The following is a 21,290-nucleotide window of genomic DNA, read 5'->3' as shown; positions in this document are numbered from 1 at the left end:
ACAATACAGTGAGTCAGTATAAAGTTCCTAATGAAATAGTATCTAATTAGACTTAGATACCCTCCTTACCTATTTCCTATTATACTTCCCTCAGTCACTTCCAAACTATCCTTATCAATAAGCAAGGCCTACAAAAGCTGAATAAGGGCAAGTGACTGGCATACTTTAATGATGACTCTTTAGTCACTATCAAGCCCACCCCATCAGCTGGGGCCCTATTCAGGGAGTCCTGAGATTCCCAAACAGACATGATGGGCCTAGACCTCAAATAAATCCCTCTCTCCATTGGTACCAGTTATCTCTATCAGGAACAACAAAAAAGACCCCTTTGTGGGCCCCCATAGGACCTTGCCCTCAACTTGGATCAACAGCAACAGAGAATGTTCCATCCTCCGAAGGGAAGATGGACAACATACTATGCTACACCTGAGGAAGATGGGTTCTGAAGTTGGGGCAGTTGGAATGTTCCTACTCATGACCACAGAGTGTGAGCTCAGATCTACAGGGATGCAGAGGCTACATAGGCTCCTAAGCTGAATATGGACCCCAGACCAAATCAAATCAGTGGGGTTTACAGTCAACAATATTTATACCTCTTCCCCATATTTGGGAGCTACTCTCTTCCCTGATCCAGCTTTCTGTCCCTTTTCTAGCCATGACATCATCTCCCCAGACAATAACTTGGATCCACCTGCATATCAGATTTCAGGCTCAGAGAAAAAAAAAAAAACTAGTATAGCTACAGGCCCTTGAAATACAATTAAAATATGCCTACTAGCTGTCTACAAAATGGAGGACCCCCACCCACCCACCCACCAACACTTCATCTGCACTATTCCAGCCTTTAGGTCCATGATTGTTCAACAGTTTGTTTGGCTTTGTATGTTAACTCTCTTTTCAGCCCCCAGGTTCCAGATGCTAGCATGATGCTGACCAGACTTTCCTGGACAGACAACCCCACCTATGTGTCCTAGAGCTTCACTTCCCCAACACCCCACCCTACTAGGGAAAGAGAGAGGCAGGCTGGGAGTATGGATCGGCTTGCCAACGCCCATGTTCAGCGGGGAAGCAATTACAGAAGCTGGACCTTCCACCTTCTGCATCCCACAATGACCTTGGATCCATACTCCCAGAGGGATAAAAAGTAGGAAAGCTATCAGGGGAGGGGATGGGATATGGAGATCTGGTGGTAGGAATTGTGTGGAGTTGTGCCCCTCTTATCCTATGGTTTTGTTAATGTCTCTTTTTTTAAATAAGTAAAAAAAAAAAAAAAGAAGAAGAAAGAAAATAAAAAAGAAGGGTACATTTCCACACAATTACCACCACCAGAACTCCATATCCCAACCCCTCCTTTGATAGCTTTCCTATTCTCTATCCCTCTGGGAGTATGGACCCAGAATCATTATGGGGTGCAGAAGGTGAAAGGTCTGGCTTCTGTAATTGCTTTCCAGCTGAACATGGACATTGGCAGGTTGACCGATACTCCCAGCCTGTCTCTTTCTTTTCCTAGTGGGGCAGGGATCTAGGGGAATGGGGGAGGCTCCAGGACACATTGCTGGGGTCATCTGCCTAGGGAAGTCGGGCTGGCCTCAACGTAGCATCTGGAACCTGGTGGCTGAAAAAGAGTTAAGATATAAAGCCAAATAAATTGTTGACTAATCATGAACCTAAAGGCAAGAATATTGCAGATAAAAATTTGGGGTCTTGGGGGTAGCACAGCAGGTTAAGTACACGTGGAGCGAAGCGCAAGGACCGGCGTAAGGATCCGAGTTTAAGCCCCCAGCTCCCCACCTTCAGGAGAGTCGCTTCACAGGCAGTGAAGCAAGTTTGCAGGTGTCTATCTTTCTCTCTCCCTCTCTCTGTCTCCCCTCCTCTGTCGATTTCTCTCTGTCCTGTCCAAGGACAGCAACAACAATAACAACAATAATAATAACCATAACTGATAAAACAACAAGGACAACAAAAGGGGAAAAGTGGTCTCCAGGAACAGTGGATTCGTGGTGCAGGCACCGAGCCCCGACAATAGCCCTGGAGGCAAAAAAAAATAAAGATTTGGGGTCTCCATTTTGGAAAAAGCTAGTAGGTCTCTTTTAGGTGTATTCCAAGGGGTCCATGATTTTACTAGTTTTTGCCTAAGCCTGACATCTAATATGCAGGTGGACCCAGGTTATTGTCTAAGGAGATGGTGTCATAGTTGGAAAAAGGACTAGAAAGCTGTATCAGGGAAGAGAGTAGCTCCCAAATATGGGAAAAGTATATAAATATTGTTAACTATAAACCCCATAGCTCTGATCAAAGTATTACACTCTATATGAGTTCCATTCCTTTTATATTCCTTTATAAATTCCAGGATGTGAATGAGGAAATGTTTTTTAAATCCAGTTTTAATTTTTGAAATTTTAATTTTTTCAAGTTTACTATAAAGACAGAAAGAGAGAAGGGAGATATAGGGAGGAAGGGAGACATCTACAACACTGTTTCACCTTTGGTGGAGCTTTCCCCCCTGCCTGTGACAACAAGAGGCTTGAACTTGGGTTCTTGTATAAGGTAACATGAGTACTTTACCATATACACCACCACCCAACCCCAAGTAAATGTTTTAATGTAAGCCTTGAGTGTTCATTCACATTATATAAATCCTGGGTTGGGGTAGATAGCCTAATGGTTTTGCAAAAAGACTCTCATGACTGAGGCTCCAAAGTCCCAGGTTCAATCCCCAGCACCACCATAAACTAAAGCTACTTAAGTAGTGCTCTGGTGAAAATAATAATAATAAAATAAAGTTTAGAAATATAGAAATCCTCACCTGTACTTGCCTCAAGAAAACTTGTCATTAAAATAAGCAAATGGGGACCAGAAATATAGCTCAGCAGAAGAACACATGCCTCGGAGGTATGAGGCCCTGGGTTCAATCCCAAGTATCACAAAAAAAAGGGGTGGGGTGAGGAGGTGGTCTAAGAGTTTTTCCATATAGTGAGGCTGGAACAGAGCTGACTCCTTTTCTCCCAGCACTTCTCATTTCCCATGTAACGACCCTAATGTGCCTGCCTTTTTGCTACCTGAGTGAATCCTGGCCTTTGAAGATAATATTTATGATTTTATAATGGCACGTAACAACACCTGTTACTAGGACTACTTCTAGAACTTGCCAGAATCAGCAGTTAGCTATTACTATTGCAAGAGGGGGAAAAAATTGTGTTGGATATAGTGGAAAGATAATTGTCTAGGCAGTCTCTAAGGGTGATTTTGATGATGCTGGCTTTAGATCTTACAGGCTGACTACTTTCTTAAATAAGGGTAGGATCTTTCAACCTATATTTATTTATTTTTATAGGACAAAGAAAATAAGAGAAGGAATAGAGAGAGAGAAAGAGAGACACCCGCAGCACTGCTTTCCTGCTCATGAAGCTTCCCCCTGCAGATGGGGCCCCGCCCCAGGGTTTAAATTTGGGTTCTTATGCATGGCAATGTGTGGGCTCAACTCACCACTCAGGATAACCCCCCCAATTGATTTCAAACCTGTTTCATGCAAGTATAAAGTCTAGTCTGATACTATTACGGGGGGGGGGGAATCCTTTCATTCAGTAAATATTATCTACTGTGATACAGTATTAAAAATCTGATTTTTATAGCACATCTACAATTTGATATCAAGTTGTCTTTGCTAATGTTTCTCCCATACCCCATCTCTCCCCTCCAGTGAAGGGAGCAATCTGACCCCAGCACATCACTATCCAGACTTCAGATTCAAGACTTATGCTCCGTTAGCGTTTCGATATTTCAGAGAACTTTTTGGCATCAAGCCTGATGATTACTTGGTAAGAACCTGCAATTTTCCTTCCTTCCTTCCTTCTCCAGAAATGTGTGATGTAAACATGTGTCTCATAGCAACAGCAACAGGTGGCTTATGTCTCTATTTTATAAATCGCTGAAGCGTAGTAAATGTCCCCAGTTTTATCATGATTATAAATTTAACTCCAGGAAATACGATCGACCACTTTTAACAGATCATTTCCAAATCCACAGCTGTGATGGATATTTAAGTTATTGTGGTATTGGTTGATACTTCAGGTAATTATGCTAACATATATATTATAATTAGTTCTAAATACTCTTGGGAATTTTGTTGATTGGATTCCATTTCCAGATCTTTCTCATAAAAGTTGCCTTATGTATGCCCTTCACCTCAAATCTGCTTTGGCCCACAGCCATTTTCACCTTCTCCTGCACTTCATATGCTGCTTCTTTTTTTTAATTAATCATTTCTTTTTTTTAAAGTTTTAGTTATTTTTTGTAGAGACAGAGAAATTGAGAGAGAAGGAGGAGATAAAGGAGAGAGACACCTGCAGCACTGCTTCACCATTTATGAAGCTTCCTCCAAATGTCATTTTTAAAGAAATGAGATGGATTTATTCTCTGCACCTCATTGCAGACTCCTTTACAATATATTTTAATTTGGTGCAGAGGCACATCTTGCCCTTAGACCTGTCTGTCTCCCTTTCTTCCTTCTGGCCCACAGCAGACGCAAGGACAACAGCCTTATTGTGACACAGTCTGACATGACCTCAGATTTTTACCTTACTCATGTTCAAGGATCCAGGAATTTTCTTTCTGTTCCAAGAAGAATGTGGTTTACTTCATAATTTGATCATCATTAATGCCCTAAGTTTCTTCTGAATTAGTTTCCAAGAACTTCTAGAAAAGATGTCAGTAAATATCTATTGTTCATCCCATTCTGAATGATCTTAACACAGGACTTGAGCTGGATAGACCCCCTGGAATAATGCTCTTCAAAGAAAGCAGAGCAAAATTTGTCACTTAGAACAAAGACTAATGAAACTCCATCTCCTAATTTAGCTGGGCTGTGAATTATCTTCTCTGCTGATAAAAATCCATGATGGATCCTCAATCTTAGTTGTACCCTAATAAAAACCACATGACTCCTACTCAGTGAGATAATTCAGATTCCTTGGACACAGGGGTAAGTTTGTAGAGCAGTGAGAACTAGGTGGAAACTCTCTGGGCATCTGACTCCTCTTTTATATATGTATGTTCTTGTGGCTGTTTGCCTCACCCTTCCTTTAAGTGAGATGCCAGGTGTTTTACCCAGCTCTACCAACCTTACCCTCCTAACCACTCCAATGTGCAATGTACATACCTCTTAGTAGTAGTAGTTAGGTTCATCCTGTCATTACTGATGATCACTGTCATTCAGGAAATATGTTTGGGGAAACCTAGTAGTATCTTGATACTCTCGTTGTTAAGTAAAGATCATTCCCTTATATCCTGTTACACTCAATAAATCAATGAATCCTCCGAAATTCTGCTGAGCTTCTACTGACCAGAGGGACCATGTAAACTTGTATTTCAAAGCACAAACCCAGTTAATATGATCAGAGGTGACTAATGACTGTTCATACAAGTAGGTCTCTCAATAGTTTTCCTGTGTCCCTGAGCCTACAGGCTAGCAGTCCACTTTTAACATTTTCTGTGTCACAAAATTGTTTTCTTCTGGGAAAGCTTGTTCTATCCTCTGAAAAGGCATAGATTAGTCATAGTGAAGTTACAGTATTTACAAAACCAAAACCTAATAGTGTCTCAGCAAAAGGGCTCCTTCATGTACCTGGTAAAAGGTAAGTAAGTCAGTCAGGTATTTTGAACACCTACAGTAAATAAAAGACTTTGATAATGAAGAGGTCGCTCAGCAGTAGAGCACAGAAAAGATTTTATTAACTTGCCATCAGTTTACAATACTATACTATATCTTGAGTCCAGCTTCTTGCTTTTATGTGTATAAGCTTGTTGCACCTTGCCCCCGAGTTTCAGTGCTGTTCCAAAGATCAGAGTGATCTCCTCTCTTTGCAGAAAGGGAAGATTTGGATCAGGACTATTCAAATGACAGGCTCAGAGAAACCTAAGTAAACAGTTTTTGCTTCTGAAAAAGTACAAGAAAGTGATGAAGCATGAAAACTAATTAGATATCTAACAATATTGATAGATTCATATTGGTGAAGATACTGTGGGTTGTTTTTTATTTTTCTTTTTTGCTTGTTTGTTTGCCAAAAAGGGAGACTTTTTCTTGTACCGACTCTTTGAAATATCAACAGATGAAAAGAGGTGATGTAAAGGCTGGCAGAATAGTTTCCTTGGATAGTGGTCTGCTTTTAATGTCCACAACCCAAGTTTGAACCTGGCTCCCACTACAGTGAAGGAAGCTTTGGTGTTGTGGTCACTTACATATTTTCTCTATCTCTATATATCTAAGAAAAGAAAAAAGAGAGAGAAAGATGTGACATCTGGGATTGGCTTCAAAAGAAATGTAAGCAAAAAGGCGAGAGAGGGGTAGAGTCATCTAGATACAGGGTTGGCCCCAAGTGGCTAATTATTGAAATTAGAAGGTAATTATACAGTTCTTTTCATCTATGTTTGAAATTTCCCATAATATAAAGTTAGCATGGACAAGGCTAGAAAGAGATCAGCCAGATCACAGTGTTTTTGCTTGATTCCACTCACCTTCTTCCCTATCAATCATACATAAAGCTCACCTCCTTAGCAACACACATGCATGATACCTCCAAGAAACAGAATGTGGACAGTGGCCTTCTCGCTAAACCTGGCTGCAGTCCCCCAGGGCTGACACAGCTCTCCCTCCAGGTCTCAGCTCTTGGAAGCTCATCTGCAAACAACTCAACCTGAGGACCCCACCACCCTGTGATAAGAAGTGTGATAGTCATACATGGGTTTTAAGAGAGAAGAGGAAATGACAGGGTGAAACATGAATTAATTCTGGGTCTGTGTCAACAGATCTGAGGACACTAATGGGGGGAAGAAGCAGCGTGCTGTAAGGGGGTTAGGGGATTAGTCCCTTAAGGGGGGAAATAGCACATATTTAGGGACAATGTGAAATTGGACCCCCTGAGATAACTGCTTTTATAAAACAGCATTGTCCCATGTAAAAAATGAAAGTGGGGGAAGTAGTGCACCCAGTTGAACACACATGTTACCATGAACAAGGACCCGGGTTCAAGACCCCACTCCCCACCTGCAGGTGGGGGACACTTCATGAGTGGTAGAGTAAAGGAAAAAAATTACTGCCAATGGATTCATCATGCTGGCACCAAGTCCCTAGCAGTAGTGGCAGAAGTTGATGGCAACAAAGGGGGGCAGGGTGTTGGCAGAGTGGGAGGGGAGAAGAGTAAGGAAGGAATGGAAAGTGTCATCGATAAGGAAAGGGTCTCTTGCCTAACACAGTGTGCTTCAGAGAGCCAGGTATCCCCCTGGGAGAAAGTGCAGTCCCAGCTTTCACTGTACGTAAGGGAGTTGAACTGGGGGCAGTGGAGAGAGATGCCAGGGTCAGCCATGTTGGTGGGTGCAAAGCCCCTTCCAGAAGGCTGGGCTGGGCTCTTCTTCGGTGCTCTCTTCCCTTCACCAGCTGGCCCCTTAACCCAGCTCACCAAGACCCAGACCTCTCATTTGTCTCTGGTCTCCAGGCAGCCAATCCCTCACCCACCATGCTGTGAACTGTACTGATTCATTGTGAAACTGCAGCCAAGAGAGATTGAACACTCCCCAACAAAGTACATTTTGGAAGTACTAAGTCCAAAAAAAGCCCAGGAACATGGAATAAATGGTCCTTGGAAAAACTGAGTGAAGATAAAAAAAAAATCACAAAGCTCATCATCCTTTGGTTCCTCAGTGTTGGGCTGTTTAAACTCAGATCTGCAAAGTTAGCAGGACCTGAATCCAGGGGTTTTGCAGCAGTCAGTAAGTTCACTGGTACTGGTACACTGTTAGAAAATTCCTGTGAGTGAGGGTAGATAGCATAATGATTATGCAGGAACTCTCATGCCTGAGGCTCCAAAGTCCCAAGTTCAACCCCCCCCCCACACACACACACACCACCATAATCCATAGCTAAGCAGCACTCTGGTAAAATAAATAAATAAATAAATAAATAAATAAATAAATAAATAAAAATTAAAAATTGTCATTTAGAAAATTTCTGTGACACATCTGTATTTCTGTTTTGCCTTGGACTGTGGATCAAGATTTCAGCCTGAATTAGTCTGTGTGCATTCTCAGTGCCACTAAAATCTAACACATGCAAGCAGATGCCAGGTTTCACAGTGAAACCTGCAGGCTCTGGAGAGACAGCATGTCAAAGCTGCTTCTGGAACAGCCCTTTCTTATTCTGAAAGATGTGCCTCAGAGTTGTTTGGTGGTGGTGGTTGTTTATTTATTTGTTTTTTTCCCCCTCTGCTTAAACAACAGACCCTTGGTGGGTCTCCTCCACCTGGTGCTGGAGTACTCCAGAATCAGGGCTGATTTCCATAGTATCTATTTAGAGTGGCAACACCTACAAGAAAACCAGCAGGAGTGAATATGTAACAGTATCAGAGGAAGCAATAACAAGGGAAATGATCTCTAGTGACTGTGCAAGTTTGCATTGCGGATTTGCCTTGGCAGAGCCTAGCTGGGCTGGGCTGAACTGAGCTGAGCTGAGCTGGTCTGGGGTTTTGCATGCTTTCTGGTGAGGGGGGGACAGACCCTCCAGGAAGGGAGAAGTGGAACAGCTTGCACAGATGAAGAAAGGTGCACAGAATAGGCTAGCACACAGGGGCTTGTTGTTCACGGCTAATTAAAATGTTCCTATCTCTCCATGTTACTGTTGCTCTGAGAAGGTTGCTTAGAAGAGAACATGGTAACCCAGATGGAGGGTGAGAAGTGGTACAATTACAGATGGCAGTACCCCTGCCCTTTCTCCCAATGCCAGCCCATTGCAGGCTGCCATTGTGCTAATGATGACCCCCCCACACACACACACACCAAGCATATTCAGATGAATCAGAACCACTTATTTTCCCACACTCAGATTTGTAAATCACACGTTAAAGGCACATTGGGTTATTAAGTAACCAGTGGAACCAGATCCATGGGACATTGCTGCTCCTGGAAGGAGTTGAGACTTTAATTAGAAGCAGATGTTCAGGTTGGAATCCACTGTTCTCTTGACTGCTCTTAGTGACACCACCCCCTAATTTCTCCATTTGTAGCCTCTGATCTCTGCATTATGTGGCAGAGCTTGAAATTTCAGAACATTTCCTCCTATCCAAAAGGAAATGTGTGGCAAGAATCCAAACCCTCTGGATCAAATAGTCAGAAAAGATTCTGGGGTCTTCCTGCATTTCTTTCTTTCTTTCTTTCTTTCTTTCTTTCTTTCTTTCTTTCTTTCTTTCTTTCTTTCTTTCTTTTTTGCCTCCAGGGTCATTGCTGGGGCTTGGTGCCTGTATCACAAATCCACTGCTCCTGAAGGCTATTTTTTTTTCCTTTTGTTGCCCTTGTTGTTTTATCATTGTTGTGGTTATTATTGTTGTTGTCATTGCTGTTGTTGTTGTTGGATAGGACAGAGAGAAATGGAGAGAGGAGGGGAAGACAGAGGAGGAGAGAAAGACAGATACCTGCAGACCTGTCTCACCACCTGTGAAGCAACCCCTGCGGGAGGGGAGCTGGGAGCTCAAACTGGATCCTTATTCCCATCCTTTCACTTTGTGCCATGTGCACTTAACCCACTGCACTACAACTGACCGCCTCTTTTTTTTTTTTTTTTTCTATCACCGGGATTTCACTGCTCTGGGCTGGTTTTCTCTCTCTCTCTCTCTCTCTCTCTCTTTCTTTCTTCCAGACAGAAACAGGAAGAGAAGAGCTAGCACAAGTTCAAGCCTGGTCCCTACTACATTGAGGGAAGCTATGGTGCTCTGGTCTCTTTCACTCTCTTTCTCTGCCCCTGTCTCTCTAAAGAAAAAAATAATAAAGGCAGAGACAGAAAGAGAGAGAGATACCACAGCACTAGTGCTTCATCTAATGTAGCAGGGACCCAGCTTGAACTGAGGCCATGTATATAACACACACCTTCCTAGGTGAACTTTTTTTCCTTTTTTCTTTCTTTCTTTTTTTTTTTTTTTTTTAACTACTAGGCTTATTGCCAGGGCTCTGCCTGTGTGGTGAATCTACTTCTAGCAACAATATTTCCCTCCTCCCCACCTTTCCTCCTTCTTCCTCCTCCTCCTCCCTTTTTTCATCCTCCTCCTCCTCCATTTGATAGGACAGAGAGAAATTGACAGGGAAATAAAGGCACCTGCATATCCGCTTCACCACCCACGACGAGACTTACCCCCTTGCAGGTAGGGAGTGGGAAATTGAATCCAGGTACACGGTAACCTGTGTACTCAGCAGGATGAACCACTACCCACCCCCCACACACACACACCCCCGCCAGGTGAGCTCTCTTGCCAGCTCTCTACCTACATTTTTTTTATGAGAGCTAGGGACATACCTTTCTTTGCTTTTTTGTTTTTGTTCGTTTGTTTTTGTTTTTCCTTTTGTTGCCCTTGTTGTTTTATCATTGTTGTGGTTATTATTATTGTTGTTTTTTTTAAGATTGTTTTTTTATTTTTTTTTATTCCCTTTTGTTGCCCTTGTTGTTTTATTGTTGTAGTTATTATTGATGTCATTGTTGTTGGATAGGACAGAGAGAAATGGAGAGAGGAGGGGAAGACAGAGGGGGAGAGAAAGACAGACACCTGCAGACCTGCTTCACCGCCTGTGAAGGGACCTGCCTGCAGGTGGGGAGCCGGGGGCTGGAACCGGGATCCTAACGCCGGTCCTTGAGCTTAGCGCCACCTGCTCTTAACCCGCTGCGCTACAGCCCGACTCCCATTATTGTTGTTTTTGATGTCGTCGTCATTGGATAGGACAGAGAGAAATGGAGAGAAGAGGGGAAGACAGAGAGGGGGAGAGAAAGATAAGACACCTGCAGACCTGCTTCACCACCCTGCAGGGGGCTGGAACCGGGATCCTTACGCTGGTCCTTGTACTTTGCGTCACATGCTCTTAACCCACTGTGCTGCTGCCTGACTCCCAGAATTTAACTTTTTAAAGAATATTTATTTTATGAGAGAGCGAGATCCAAGCACTGCTCTGCTCAGCTATGTGGTGGTGCCCAGGACTGAAACGGGGGGCCTCTTCCTGGCAAGTCCTATGCTTGGCAGTTTATAAGACCCTGGTTCTATACCATGTCACCAGGAAAAGCTTTTCATCATTTCTGCTCCCATGAAGCACTGCACTCTGGAGGGGGGTGTTGGGGACTTGGCTTAGGTGAATAAACAGTTCTGCATTTTGTGGTTGCTCTCACACCACCACCACCACCACCACCACCCCTGACACACACCCCAAGCAAGAAGCGTTTTCAACATCAAGCAGAGGCCAGAGTCAGTGTGATTATCCATGCTCCCTGAGTCTTTCTGGTGCTGCTCTGTGGTGGGTTCCTAGTGCAGCAGTAGGTATGGTCCTCTGCTTCCAGCTCCCTTGGAGATATGTCCTTAGTGTGGGCTGCAGCACCCCTATGTAGCCTGATTCTCTTACTTCTGCTCACTTCGCTCCAGCCACCAGCTTCCTTGCTGTGTTTGGAAAACTCCAGGTCTGCAGAACTTCTGTGTGTGCCCATTCATCTGCCCTGTTCCCAGGTATCTATCTACCTGACTTCCATCTCCTCTTTCAAATAGATCACCTGGACAGTGTTCGAGCTTGACTTTCACCACATTAAAGGAAGCTTCAGTGTTGTGGCCTCATTTGCTCTCAGCTTTTTTTTTTTTTTTTTTTTTAATCTTCCAGGATTTTTGCTGAGGGCTCAGTGCCTGCTCTATGAATCCACTGCTCCTGGAAGCTATTTTTTCCTTTTGTTGCCCTTGTTGTTTATCACTGTTATTGTTATTGGATAGGAAAGAGAGAAATCAAGAGAGGAGGGGAAGACAGAGGGAGGTAGAGAAAGACAGACACCTGCAGACCTGCTTCACCGCTTGTGAAGCGATCCCCCTGCAGGTAGGGAGCTAGGGGCTGGAACCGGCTCCTTGTGTCAGCCCTTGGGCTTCCTGCCATGTGCGTTTATCCCACTGCACTACCACCTGGCCTCCCCTCTCAGCTTTTTTCATCCTGTCTTTAAAAAAGTAAATGTCACCTCCCACAATATTTTCATTTTTCTCCATAGTGTTTGCCCCAGCCTGATGTATACTCTCTGTTTGTTTCCACCTGTGAGAAAGATAGGCTCTTTATGAGTGTCTGGAACATTGAAATTTTTCAATCATGATTTTTAAATCTGGGTAAATGCATGAGCCTGTATAAATCAACCAGAAGAAAGTGGAATGGAGTTTGTCTCTGGTTAGGAAAACAATGCAAACACCCAGGAGTCAAGAGTGTGAAGATGAGAAATAGCCTCTTCTGGCTGGAGCTAGATAGAGTTTTAGGAGGGAAGAGAAGAGAGACTCTAGGCCTAGTCACTCATGGCCTTGAAAAGTCTGCTGGGACAGTAGAATAACTTATTTGGATACTGTGCTGCTTTTGCTATGTGTATGACCAAAGCTTGAGCCTGGCCTACATCTCACTGAAGGAAGCTTTGACGTCTCTCTCTCTCTCTCTCTCTCTCTCTGAATCTAAAATTTTATTTATTTACTATAGGATAGAGACAGGCAAATTGAGAAGGGAGGGGAAGATAGAAAGGGAGAGAGACAGAGAGACACCTGAAACCTTGCTTCACAACTCCTGAAGCCCCCCCCCCCCCCGCAGGTGGGGACCAGGGGCTTGAACCCAGATCCTTGTGCACTATAATATATGCACTTATCCAAGTGAACCACCACCTGGCCCCTCTCTGAATCTAAAAAGGGAAAGAAGAGGGAAGGAAGGAGGGAAGGATAAAAGTCTGCAAAGAAAATCGGGTGTTATTCCCCACCTGCAGGGGGCTTGCTTGCTTGCATCACAGACCAGATGTGTGTCTGTCTCCCATCATAGAACTATGAAAGAGAAGTGGATGGATCAGATCACTTGTTAGACATGTTGGGGACTGGGAGGTGGTTCACCTGGAGGAGTATATATGTTATCATGCACAAGGACCTGGGTTCAAACTCCAGACTTTCACCTTGGAATGCCTGCAGGGAAGAAGCTTTATAAGCCTAGAGCAGCACTATGGTCCCTCTCCTGTCTCTCCTCCTCCCCTTCCCCCTCCCCCTCTCCCACCCTCCTTTTCCCTCTCTCACCTCTCCCTCTCTTCCCCCCTCCTTTTCTATCTCTCATTCTCTCTCTCTCTCTCTCTCTCTATATATATATATATATATATATATATATATATATATATATTAGAGAGAGAGAGAGAGAGAGAGAGAGTTTGCCGGCAGAAGCGGTGGAGTCCTGCAGGCACCAAGCCCTAGCAATACCTAGGTAACATAAAAATAAAGTAAAATGAAATGTTAGGAATCCTATAAAGAGCCTTCTTAGTATACCCGGAACCTCCTTTTAAACATCCTAAAGAAGGCTTGCTTACAGGTTTAAAATGGCCAGGATATATGATGTGGTGATTTTCTTTCTTAGAAGCATCATGTGCATAGATAATGTGTGTCTGTCTTTTTTTTTTTTTCCTAGTACTCCATCTGCAGTGAGCCTCTCATAGAGCTGTCCAACCCTGGAGCCAGTGGGTCCTTGTTCTTTGTGACCAGCGATGATGAGTTTATCATCAAAACCGTTCAGCATAAGGAAGCCGAGTTCCTTCAGAAACTGTTGCCAGGCTATTACATGGTAAATATCTGCACGTGATCCATGCTCCCATGTGAGCTGGAATTACTTGATGGTTTTTCCTCCCAGTTACTCTTTGACACCTTTCTCTTTGGTGAACTTTATTTTGCATTTAGTTTATACATTGACTTTGAAAATATATATAGATATAGATACAGATATAGATGTATATTTAAGGTAAAGTAGAAAGGCATGGAGTTGCTTCACCTAGTAGAGTGTACACTCTGCCATGCCCAAGAACCCAGGCTTGAACCCTAGCCACCACAGGGAGGCACAAGAGGAGGCTCTTCCTCTCTGTCTCTGTTTCTCACCCTTGAACAAAAATAAACAAATGAGGGGGTCGGGCGGTGGCGCAGCGGGTTAAGCACATGTGGCGCAAAGCGCAAGGACTGGCATAAGGATCCCAGTTCGAGCCCCCGGCTCCCCACCTGCAGGGGAGTTGCTTCACAGGCGGTGAAGCAGCTCTGCAGGTGTCTATCTTTCTCTCCCTCTCTCTGTCTTCCCCTCCTCTCTCCATTTCTCTCTGTCCTATCCAACAACATACAACATCAACAATGGTAATAATAATAACCACAACAAGGCTACAACAACAAGGGCAACAAAAGGGGGGAAAATGGCCTCCAGGAGCAGTGGATTCATGATGCAGGCACTGAGCCCAGCAATAACCCTGGAGGAAATAAATAGACAAACAAATGAAATAATTGGAGTCCACCAGGAGCTGTGTAACATGCAGGCATAGAGCCTCAGTGGTGATCCAGGTGGGGAGGGGCAGCTCTCTTGGATGGTGTGCTGCTTTGTTCCATGCATGACCCAAGTTTGAGCCCTGCCCCCACTGCACTGGAGTTTCATTGTTCTTTGCTTCTCTCTCCCCTTCCTCCTCCTCCATTTCTGCATCCAACCAAAACCTAAAATTAAAAAAAAAAGTTGAGTAGAAATGTTCTTATTGCATTGCCGACTCATTCAGTTCAAATGGCCGCTCAGCCATCAGCTACCAGTGACCATGTGTAAGCAGTGTGGCCTCTGAGCCTTTGATCTCTCAAACTTTAGAAACTGGGAAATCTTAGATGGTAGTTGTAGTAAAAAAAAAAAAATACCCAATGTTGTTGGGGTAAAAGATATAATGCAGGGGAGTCGGGCTGTAGCGCAGCGGGTTAAGCGCAGGTGGCGCAAAGCACAAGGACCGGCATAAGGATCCCGGTTCGAACCCCGGCTCCCCACCTGCAGGGGAGTTGCTTCACAGGCCGTGAAGCAGGTCTGCAGGTGTCTATCTTTCTCTCCTCCTCTCTGTCTTCCGCTCCTCTCTCCATTTCTCTCTGTCCTATCCAACAACGACAACAACAATAATAACTACAACAATAAAACAACAAGGGCAACAAAAGGGAATAAATAAATGTTTTTAAAAAAATTTTTTTTTAAAAAAAAAGATATAATGCAAAGTGCCCAGAATGTACATGGTGGTAATATGAATTCCTAGCTTTCAGTGAGAGCTGACCTATGTGTTAAATACAACTTTTTTTTTTATTTTATAAAAACGAAACACTGACAAAAACCACAGGCTAAGAGGGGCACAACTCCACACAGTTCCCATCACCAGAACTCCATATCCCATTTCCTCCCGTGATAGCTTTCCTATACTTTAACGCTCTGGGAGTATGGACCCAGGCTCATTATGCGGTGCATAAGGGTGAAGGTCTGGCTTCTGTAATTGCTTCCCCCCTGAACATGGGCATTGACAGGTCGATCCATACTCCCAGTTTGCCTCTCCCTTTCCCTAGTGGGGCTCTGGTGAAGCATGGCTCCAGGACACACTGGTGGGATTGTCTGCACAGGGAAGTCCGTTTGACATCATGGTAGCATCTGGAACCTGGTGGCTGAAAAAAAGAGTTAACATATAAAGCTAAACAAATTGTTGACTAATCATGAACCTAAAGGCTGGAATAGTTCAGATGAAGAGTTGGGGGGGGGGGGGTTCTTCATTTTGTAGATAGATAGTAGCCCTATTTTAGTTATATTCCAAAGGGCTCATGACTATACTAGTGTTTTTGTTTGTTTTCCCTGAGCCTGACATCTGATATTCAGGTGGATCCAAGTTATTGTTTTGGGAGACAATGTCATGGCTAGAAGAAGGACCAAAAAGCTGAATCAGGGAAGAGAGTAGCTCACTAATATGGCAAAGGTGTATAAATATTGTTGGCTGTAAACCCCATCGATTTGATGTGATCTGGGGCCCATATTCAGCTTAGGAGCCTATGTAGCCTCTGCATCCCTGTAGATCTGAGCTCACACTCTGTGGTCATGAGTAGGAATGTTCCAAGCTGCCCCAATATCTGAACCCATCTTCCTCAGGTGTAGCATAGAGTATGTTGTCCAGCTTCCCTTCAGAGTATGGAACATTCTCTGCTGCTGTTGATTGACATGAGGACAAGGTCCTCAAGGGGTTTATTGTTTTGTTCCTGATAGAAATGACCAGTAACAATGGAGAGAGGGAGTTATTTGAGGTCTAGGCCCATCATGTCTGTTTGGGAATCTCAGGACTCCCAGACAACGGCCCCAGATGATAGGGTGACCTGATAGTGACTAAGGAGTCATCATTAAAGTATGCCAGTCTCTTGCCCTTATCTAGCTTTTGCAGTCCTTTCCTTGTTAAGGTTAGCTTTGGAGTGACTGAAGAAAGTATAATAGGAGTGTAGGTGAGGAGGGTATCTAAGTCTAAGTAGATACTATATCATTAGGAACTTTATGGTGTTTTTTTCTACTTGCTTGCTGCATATACTGACTTTTAAAACTCTGCACACATTCATTTAACCCTCTGAGCAACCTGGGATTCTGTAATCATTGCCATCTTACAGATGAGGTGACTTAGGCAAAAATAAGAAACTTACCATGGATTATTCAACTAGCAACCCTCAGTGCTGAGTCTTGAACAGACACAGTAGAGTTACAGAAACTGCATCTTTAAATGCTTTACTGTGACCCCGCACACACTCAGTGCTGGCTGTTTTCGGACACTGTACTTCAAAAGTCAGCGTCATGAGAGGTTATACAATGGGTAGGGCTCCAGATTTGCAAGCATGAGGTCCTGAGTTCAATCCCTGTTGTTGCCCATAACAGAGCAAAGTTCTGGTTCTCTCTCTCCCTCTGCTTCCACAGATTAAAGATAGGAAAGAGAGAGGCAGGCTGGGAGTATGGGTTGACCTGTCAACAGCCATGTTCAGTGGGGAAGCAATTATAGAAGCCAGACCTTCCACCTTCTGCATCCCACAATGACCTTGGGTCCATACTCCCAGAGGGTTAAAGAATAGGAAAGCTCTCAGAGGAGGGGATAGGATACAGAGTTCTGGTGGTGGGAATTGTGTGGAGTTGTACCCCTCTTAGCCTATGGTTTTGTCAGTGTTTTATTTTTTAAAGTAAAATATAAAAATAATAAGTGAAATATTTTTTTAAATTATAGTGTATAAAAATACCTTTCAGGGGAGTCGGGCTTAGCACAGCAGGTTAAGTGCAGGTGGCACAAAGCACAAGGACTGGCATAAGGATCCCGGTTCAAGCCCCGGCTCCCCATTTGCAGGGGAGTCGCTTCACAGGCGGTGAAGCAGGTCTGCAGGTGTCTATCTTTCTCTCCCCCTCTCTGTCTTCCCCTCCTCTCTCCATTTCTCTCTGTCCTATCCAACAACTACGACAAAATAATAACTACAACAGTAAAACAACAAGGGCAACAAAAGGGAATAAATAAATAAAATAAATGTTAAAAAAAAAAAAGAAAAATATTAAAAAATACCTTTCAGATGGGGGAAATAGCACAATGGTTATAAAAGATTCTCATGCCTGAGCCTCCAAAATTCCAGGTTCAGTCCTCCACACCACCATAAACCAGAGTTGAGCAGTGCTGGTGAAATAAATAAATAAATAAATATTAAAATAAAAAAACTTTCACATAATAGTTCAGTGCAAATAGATAGTAACCTAGCTAGACATTGTAGTCCAATTTTTCCAAAAACTTTTCCTAAACCTGCTTTTTCCATACCTCTAGTTTCTTTGTACTTTTACAACTTAAATTTTTTTTTCTGTTTCTTTTGCATTAGGACCATATTTTAAAAGTTGGCTGGATTTCACTAGCTATTTATAAACTATTTTCTTTCTGGAATAGATTATAGGAATTTTGAAATATTTTTCAGTTCATTTTTAGAAATGAAATGCATGGATACAATAAGTCTAAAGAAGCAATACTTTATATTTTAAAGTTTTTGATTCCTAATTAAAATACTGCACATTGGAAATTTCCAGCATTTAGTACAATGACATGAGGTATTTTCTGGAAGGTACTGGGTTCTTAAAATGTCATGTTCTGTGGTGGATCCCATAGCACTTTGTAGTCTTTACCCCAAAAGAACAAATTCATTAATTTCAGCTTCTCAAATGTCTTTGTTCACAAGTGGCCTTAAGTATATGCAGAAACTTAAGAAATGTTACACATGTGTCAACTACTGTATTTACTATTGACTGTAAACCATTAATCCCCCCATAGACATATATATATATATATATATATATATATATATATATATATATACCAACCCACTCCTTTCTATAATGAAAGATAACACTTCCCATGTCCGGGAGAAGACAAGGGCTAAGCCTATAAGTACATAACCTTCCCAGAGTTCTGGTTACAACTCAGGAATCAAGGATAAGCTGAAGCAGAGGACTGTGCCAGGCAATTCAAATCACCATTAATTAGTCTTGAATGAAACATTTTTCCAAAACTAATTTTTAATATTTTTCAAGCATTGTAATCCTTTAGTTGTATCTGTATTCTCTCAAAATTATGAGCTTGGTGAGAGCAGGGCTATGTGTTTCTCACCAACACCAATAGCCCGCATCACACAGCTATGCAAACAGCTAAATAAAACCTAAAATTCTTGGTGCTGTGAAAGGTGGCTCACCCAGTAGAAGCCATAAGTCACCATATAACCCTAATTCTTTTTTTTTTTTTTCCCTCCAGGGTTATTGCTGGGCTCAGTGCCTGCACCATGAATCCACCGCTCCTGGAGGCCATTTTTCCCCCTTTTTGTTGCCCTAGTTGTTGCAGCCTCATTGCGGTTATTATTGCCATTGTTGACATTGCTTTGTTGTTGGATAGGACAGAGAGAAATGGAGAGAGGAGGGGAAGACAGAGAGAGAGGGGGAGAGAAAGATAGACACCTGCAGACCTGCTTCACCGCCCGTGAAGCAACTCCACTGCAGGTGGGGAGCCGGGGGCTCGAACCGGGATCCTTACGCTGGTCCCTGCGCTTTGCGCCACGTGCGCTTAACCCACTGCACCACCGCCCGACCCCCTATAACCCTAATTCTAACCCTAAACCCCACCCAACCCTAACCCTAACCTGTTTTGTTTTCCACCATGTTTATTGTTGGGGCTCTTTGCCTGCACCATAAATATGACTCTCCCAGGAACCACTTGCCCTTTTTTTCTTTTCGTGTCATTTTGATAGGCCAGAGAGAAAATAAGAGGAGAGGGATAGATAGGGAGAGAAACTGAGCAGCACTGCTTCACTGCTTATGAGGCTTCCCCCGTACAAGTGGTGACCAACTGGTGACGGAAGCCAAGGTATTTGCTCATGGTAATGTGTGTACTCAACCAGATGCACCACCACCTGGTCCCTTAAACAATTTTCCTTTGTTTTTTTTTTTTTTTATCAGTTGTCTTTAAAAAGATTTAGGAATTAAAAAAGATTTAGGAATTGACAAAATTCAGCACATCTTTAGAGAGCTGAGAAGTAAGTACTCTTACAGAATGTGACTGTGACTCAGTATAGTCATTTGGGAAGAGTTTTCTAAGAGCTATGAAACTTTAAAATATTCATCCCTATATGCATCCATTAACTTTCTTTTTAGCTATTTTAGAGAATAAGTCACATGATACCAATCAATCCTTCGTCTGTTTTTAGGTGGAGCTAATTTGGGACCTTCTTCCATTTTCAGTTCAGCCACTTTTCTATTCCCCAAGTTTAGAGTGATCAAGTTGCTGTTCTACAAAGTCAGCTTTTTAGATAAGAAGCTGTAAACCTGTAGCTGAGCAGTGGCTCACCTGATAGAGTGCATGTGTGAACCTGTGTGAGGACCCAGGTTCAAGCCCCCCACACACACTCCAACTCCTGCTTCCCCACCTTCAGGAGAGAAACTTCATGAGCGCACGGTGATGCAATATGGCAGGTGTCTCTCTCACTTTCCCTCTCTATCTCCTCCTTCCCTCTGGATTTCTCTTTGTCCCTCCATCATCATCATCATCATCATCATCATCATCATCATCATAATGACAATACTTGATTACAAGGAACCTAGTTCAAGCTCCTGGTGCCCACCTGAAGAAAGGAAGAGGCTTTTAGGAGCAGTGAAGCAGTGCTGCCGGTGTCTCTCTTTATCTCTCCCTCTGTATGTCCTCAATCCCTCTCAGTTTCTCGCTGTTTCTATCAAAGGGGAAAATGCTGCCTCTAGCAGCAGTGGATTCATCATGCATTGGCCAGTCCCCATAAATAACCCTGGTGGCAATAATATATACATATGTATTAAAAAAAAAACAAGAAGCTGGGGCCTTTCTTACCATGCTCAAGAACCCCAGCTCAATCCCCTGGTTCCCACCTGCAGAGGAAAAGTGTCATGAGCAGTGAAGTAGTACTACAGGTGTGTGTCTCTTTTCTTCTCCATTTCTTTCTGTCTCTACCTAAAAAAATGTTAAAAAGGAGGAGAAGAAGTTGTAACTTTTCTCTATGGCCACTAATCAAGATAATCTTACTTTTCATTATGACATTAAATGAAAAAAATCTTTAGCAGAGCTTATTGTGAGAAATTAATTTTTTAAATTTCTTTTTATATATTATCTATTTTGGATAGAGATAGAGAAATTGAGAGGGGGAAGGGGGCTAGGGGGTGGAGTGACACCTCCAACATGCTTCCCCAGTCATGAAGTTTGCAAAGTGAAGAGCAGGGGGCTTGAACCCAGAGCTTTGTGCTCAACCAGTTGCGCTACCACCCAGCCCCTTGTGATAAATAAGTTTTTGACAAGGCTCCCTCTTCCTCCTTGTAGAATTTAAACCAGAACCCGAGGACGCTCCTGCCGAAGTTCTACGGGCTGTACTGCATGCAGTCGGGGGGCATCAACATCCGCATCGTGGTGATGAACAATGTCCTGCCGCGCTCCATGCGCATGCACGTCACCTACGACCTGAAAGGCTCCACCTACAAGCGCCGAGCATCCCGCAAAGAGAGAGAGAAGTCCAACCCCACGTTCAAAGACCTGGATTTCCTGCAGGACATGCATGAAGGACTGTATTTTGATACAGAAACGTACAACGCGCTCATGAAGACGCTGCAGAGAGACTGCCGGGTAAGAAAGGGCACGGCCCGCTTGGCTTTCCTTGCAGAGGTACCTGTGATTCTAGAACCCGTGTGAGTCCCATCTTCTTCTAGCGTTTGCCCTTCTTCCGTAGCCAGTCAACAGCGTCAGGTTGAGCCTGATGTAAAGTTTCGAGACCTCCTTTGAATCTGGAGAGGTGGCAGTCGTTGACTATGTGGGTCATAGTCTGTCTGTAGCCGCAGGGGCAGTTCGGGTCGTCTCTGGCTCCCCAGTGATGGAACATAGCGGCGCACAGGCCATGGCCTGTTCCATAGCGATT

The 21,290-nt window shown here is 43.4% G+C and overlaps 1 protein-coding gene across 6 annotated transcripts in view; it reads left to right on the top strand.

Moving 5' to 3' along the window:
- PIP5K1B (phosphatidylinositol-4-phosphate 5-kinase type 1 beta) overlaps nucleotides 1–21,290 on the top strand; it is a 361,155-nt gene that overhangs the window by 206,263 nt on the left and 133,602 nt on the right. For 5 of the 6 annotated variants that reach the window (XM_016190557.2, XM_060199750.1, XM_060199751.1 and 2 more), the window contains 3 exons: nucleotides 3,701–3,818; nucleotides 13,468–13,620; nucleotides 20,702–21,001. In XM_016190557.2, the coding sequence (XP_016046043.1) occupies nucleotides 3,701–3,818; nucleotides 13,468–13,620; nucleotides 20,702–21,001 (571 nt within the window). The remainder of the gene's footprint in view (nucleotides 1–3,700; nucleotides 3,819–13,467; nucleotides 13,621–20,701; nucleotides 21,002–21,290) is intronic. The other variant, XM_060199753.1, reaches the window with a different exon arrangement.

This window comes from Erinaceus europaeus, chromosome 10 (assembly GCF_950295315.1).
Source record: "Erinaceus europaeus chromosome 10, mEriEur2.1, whole genome shotgun sequence".
NCBI lineage: Eukaryota > Metazoa > Chordata > Mammalia > Eulipotyphla > Erinaceidae > Erinaceus > Erinaceus europaeus.
This window is presented reverse-complemented; position numbering and strand designations above follow the sequence as displayed.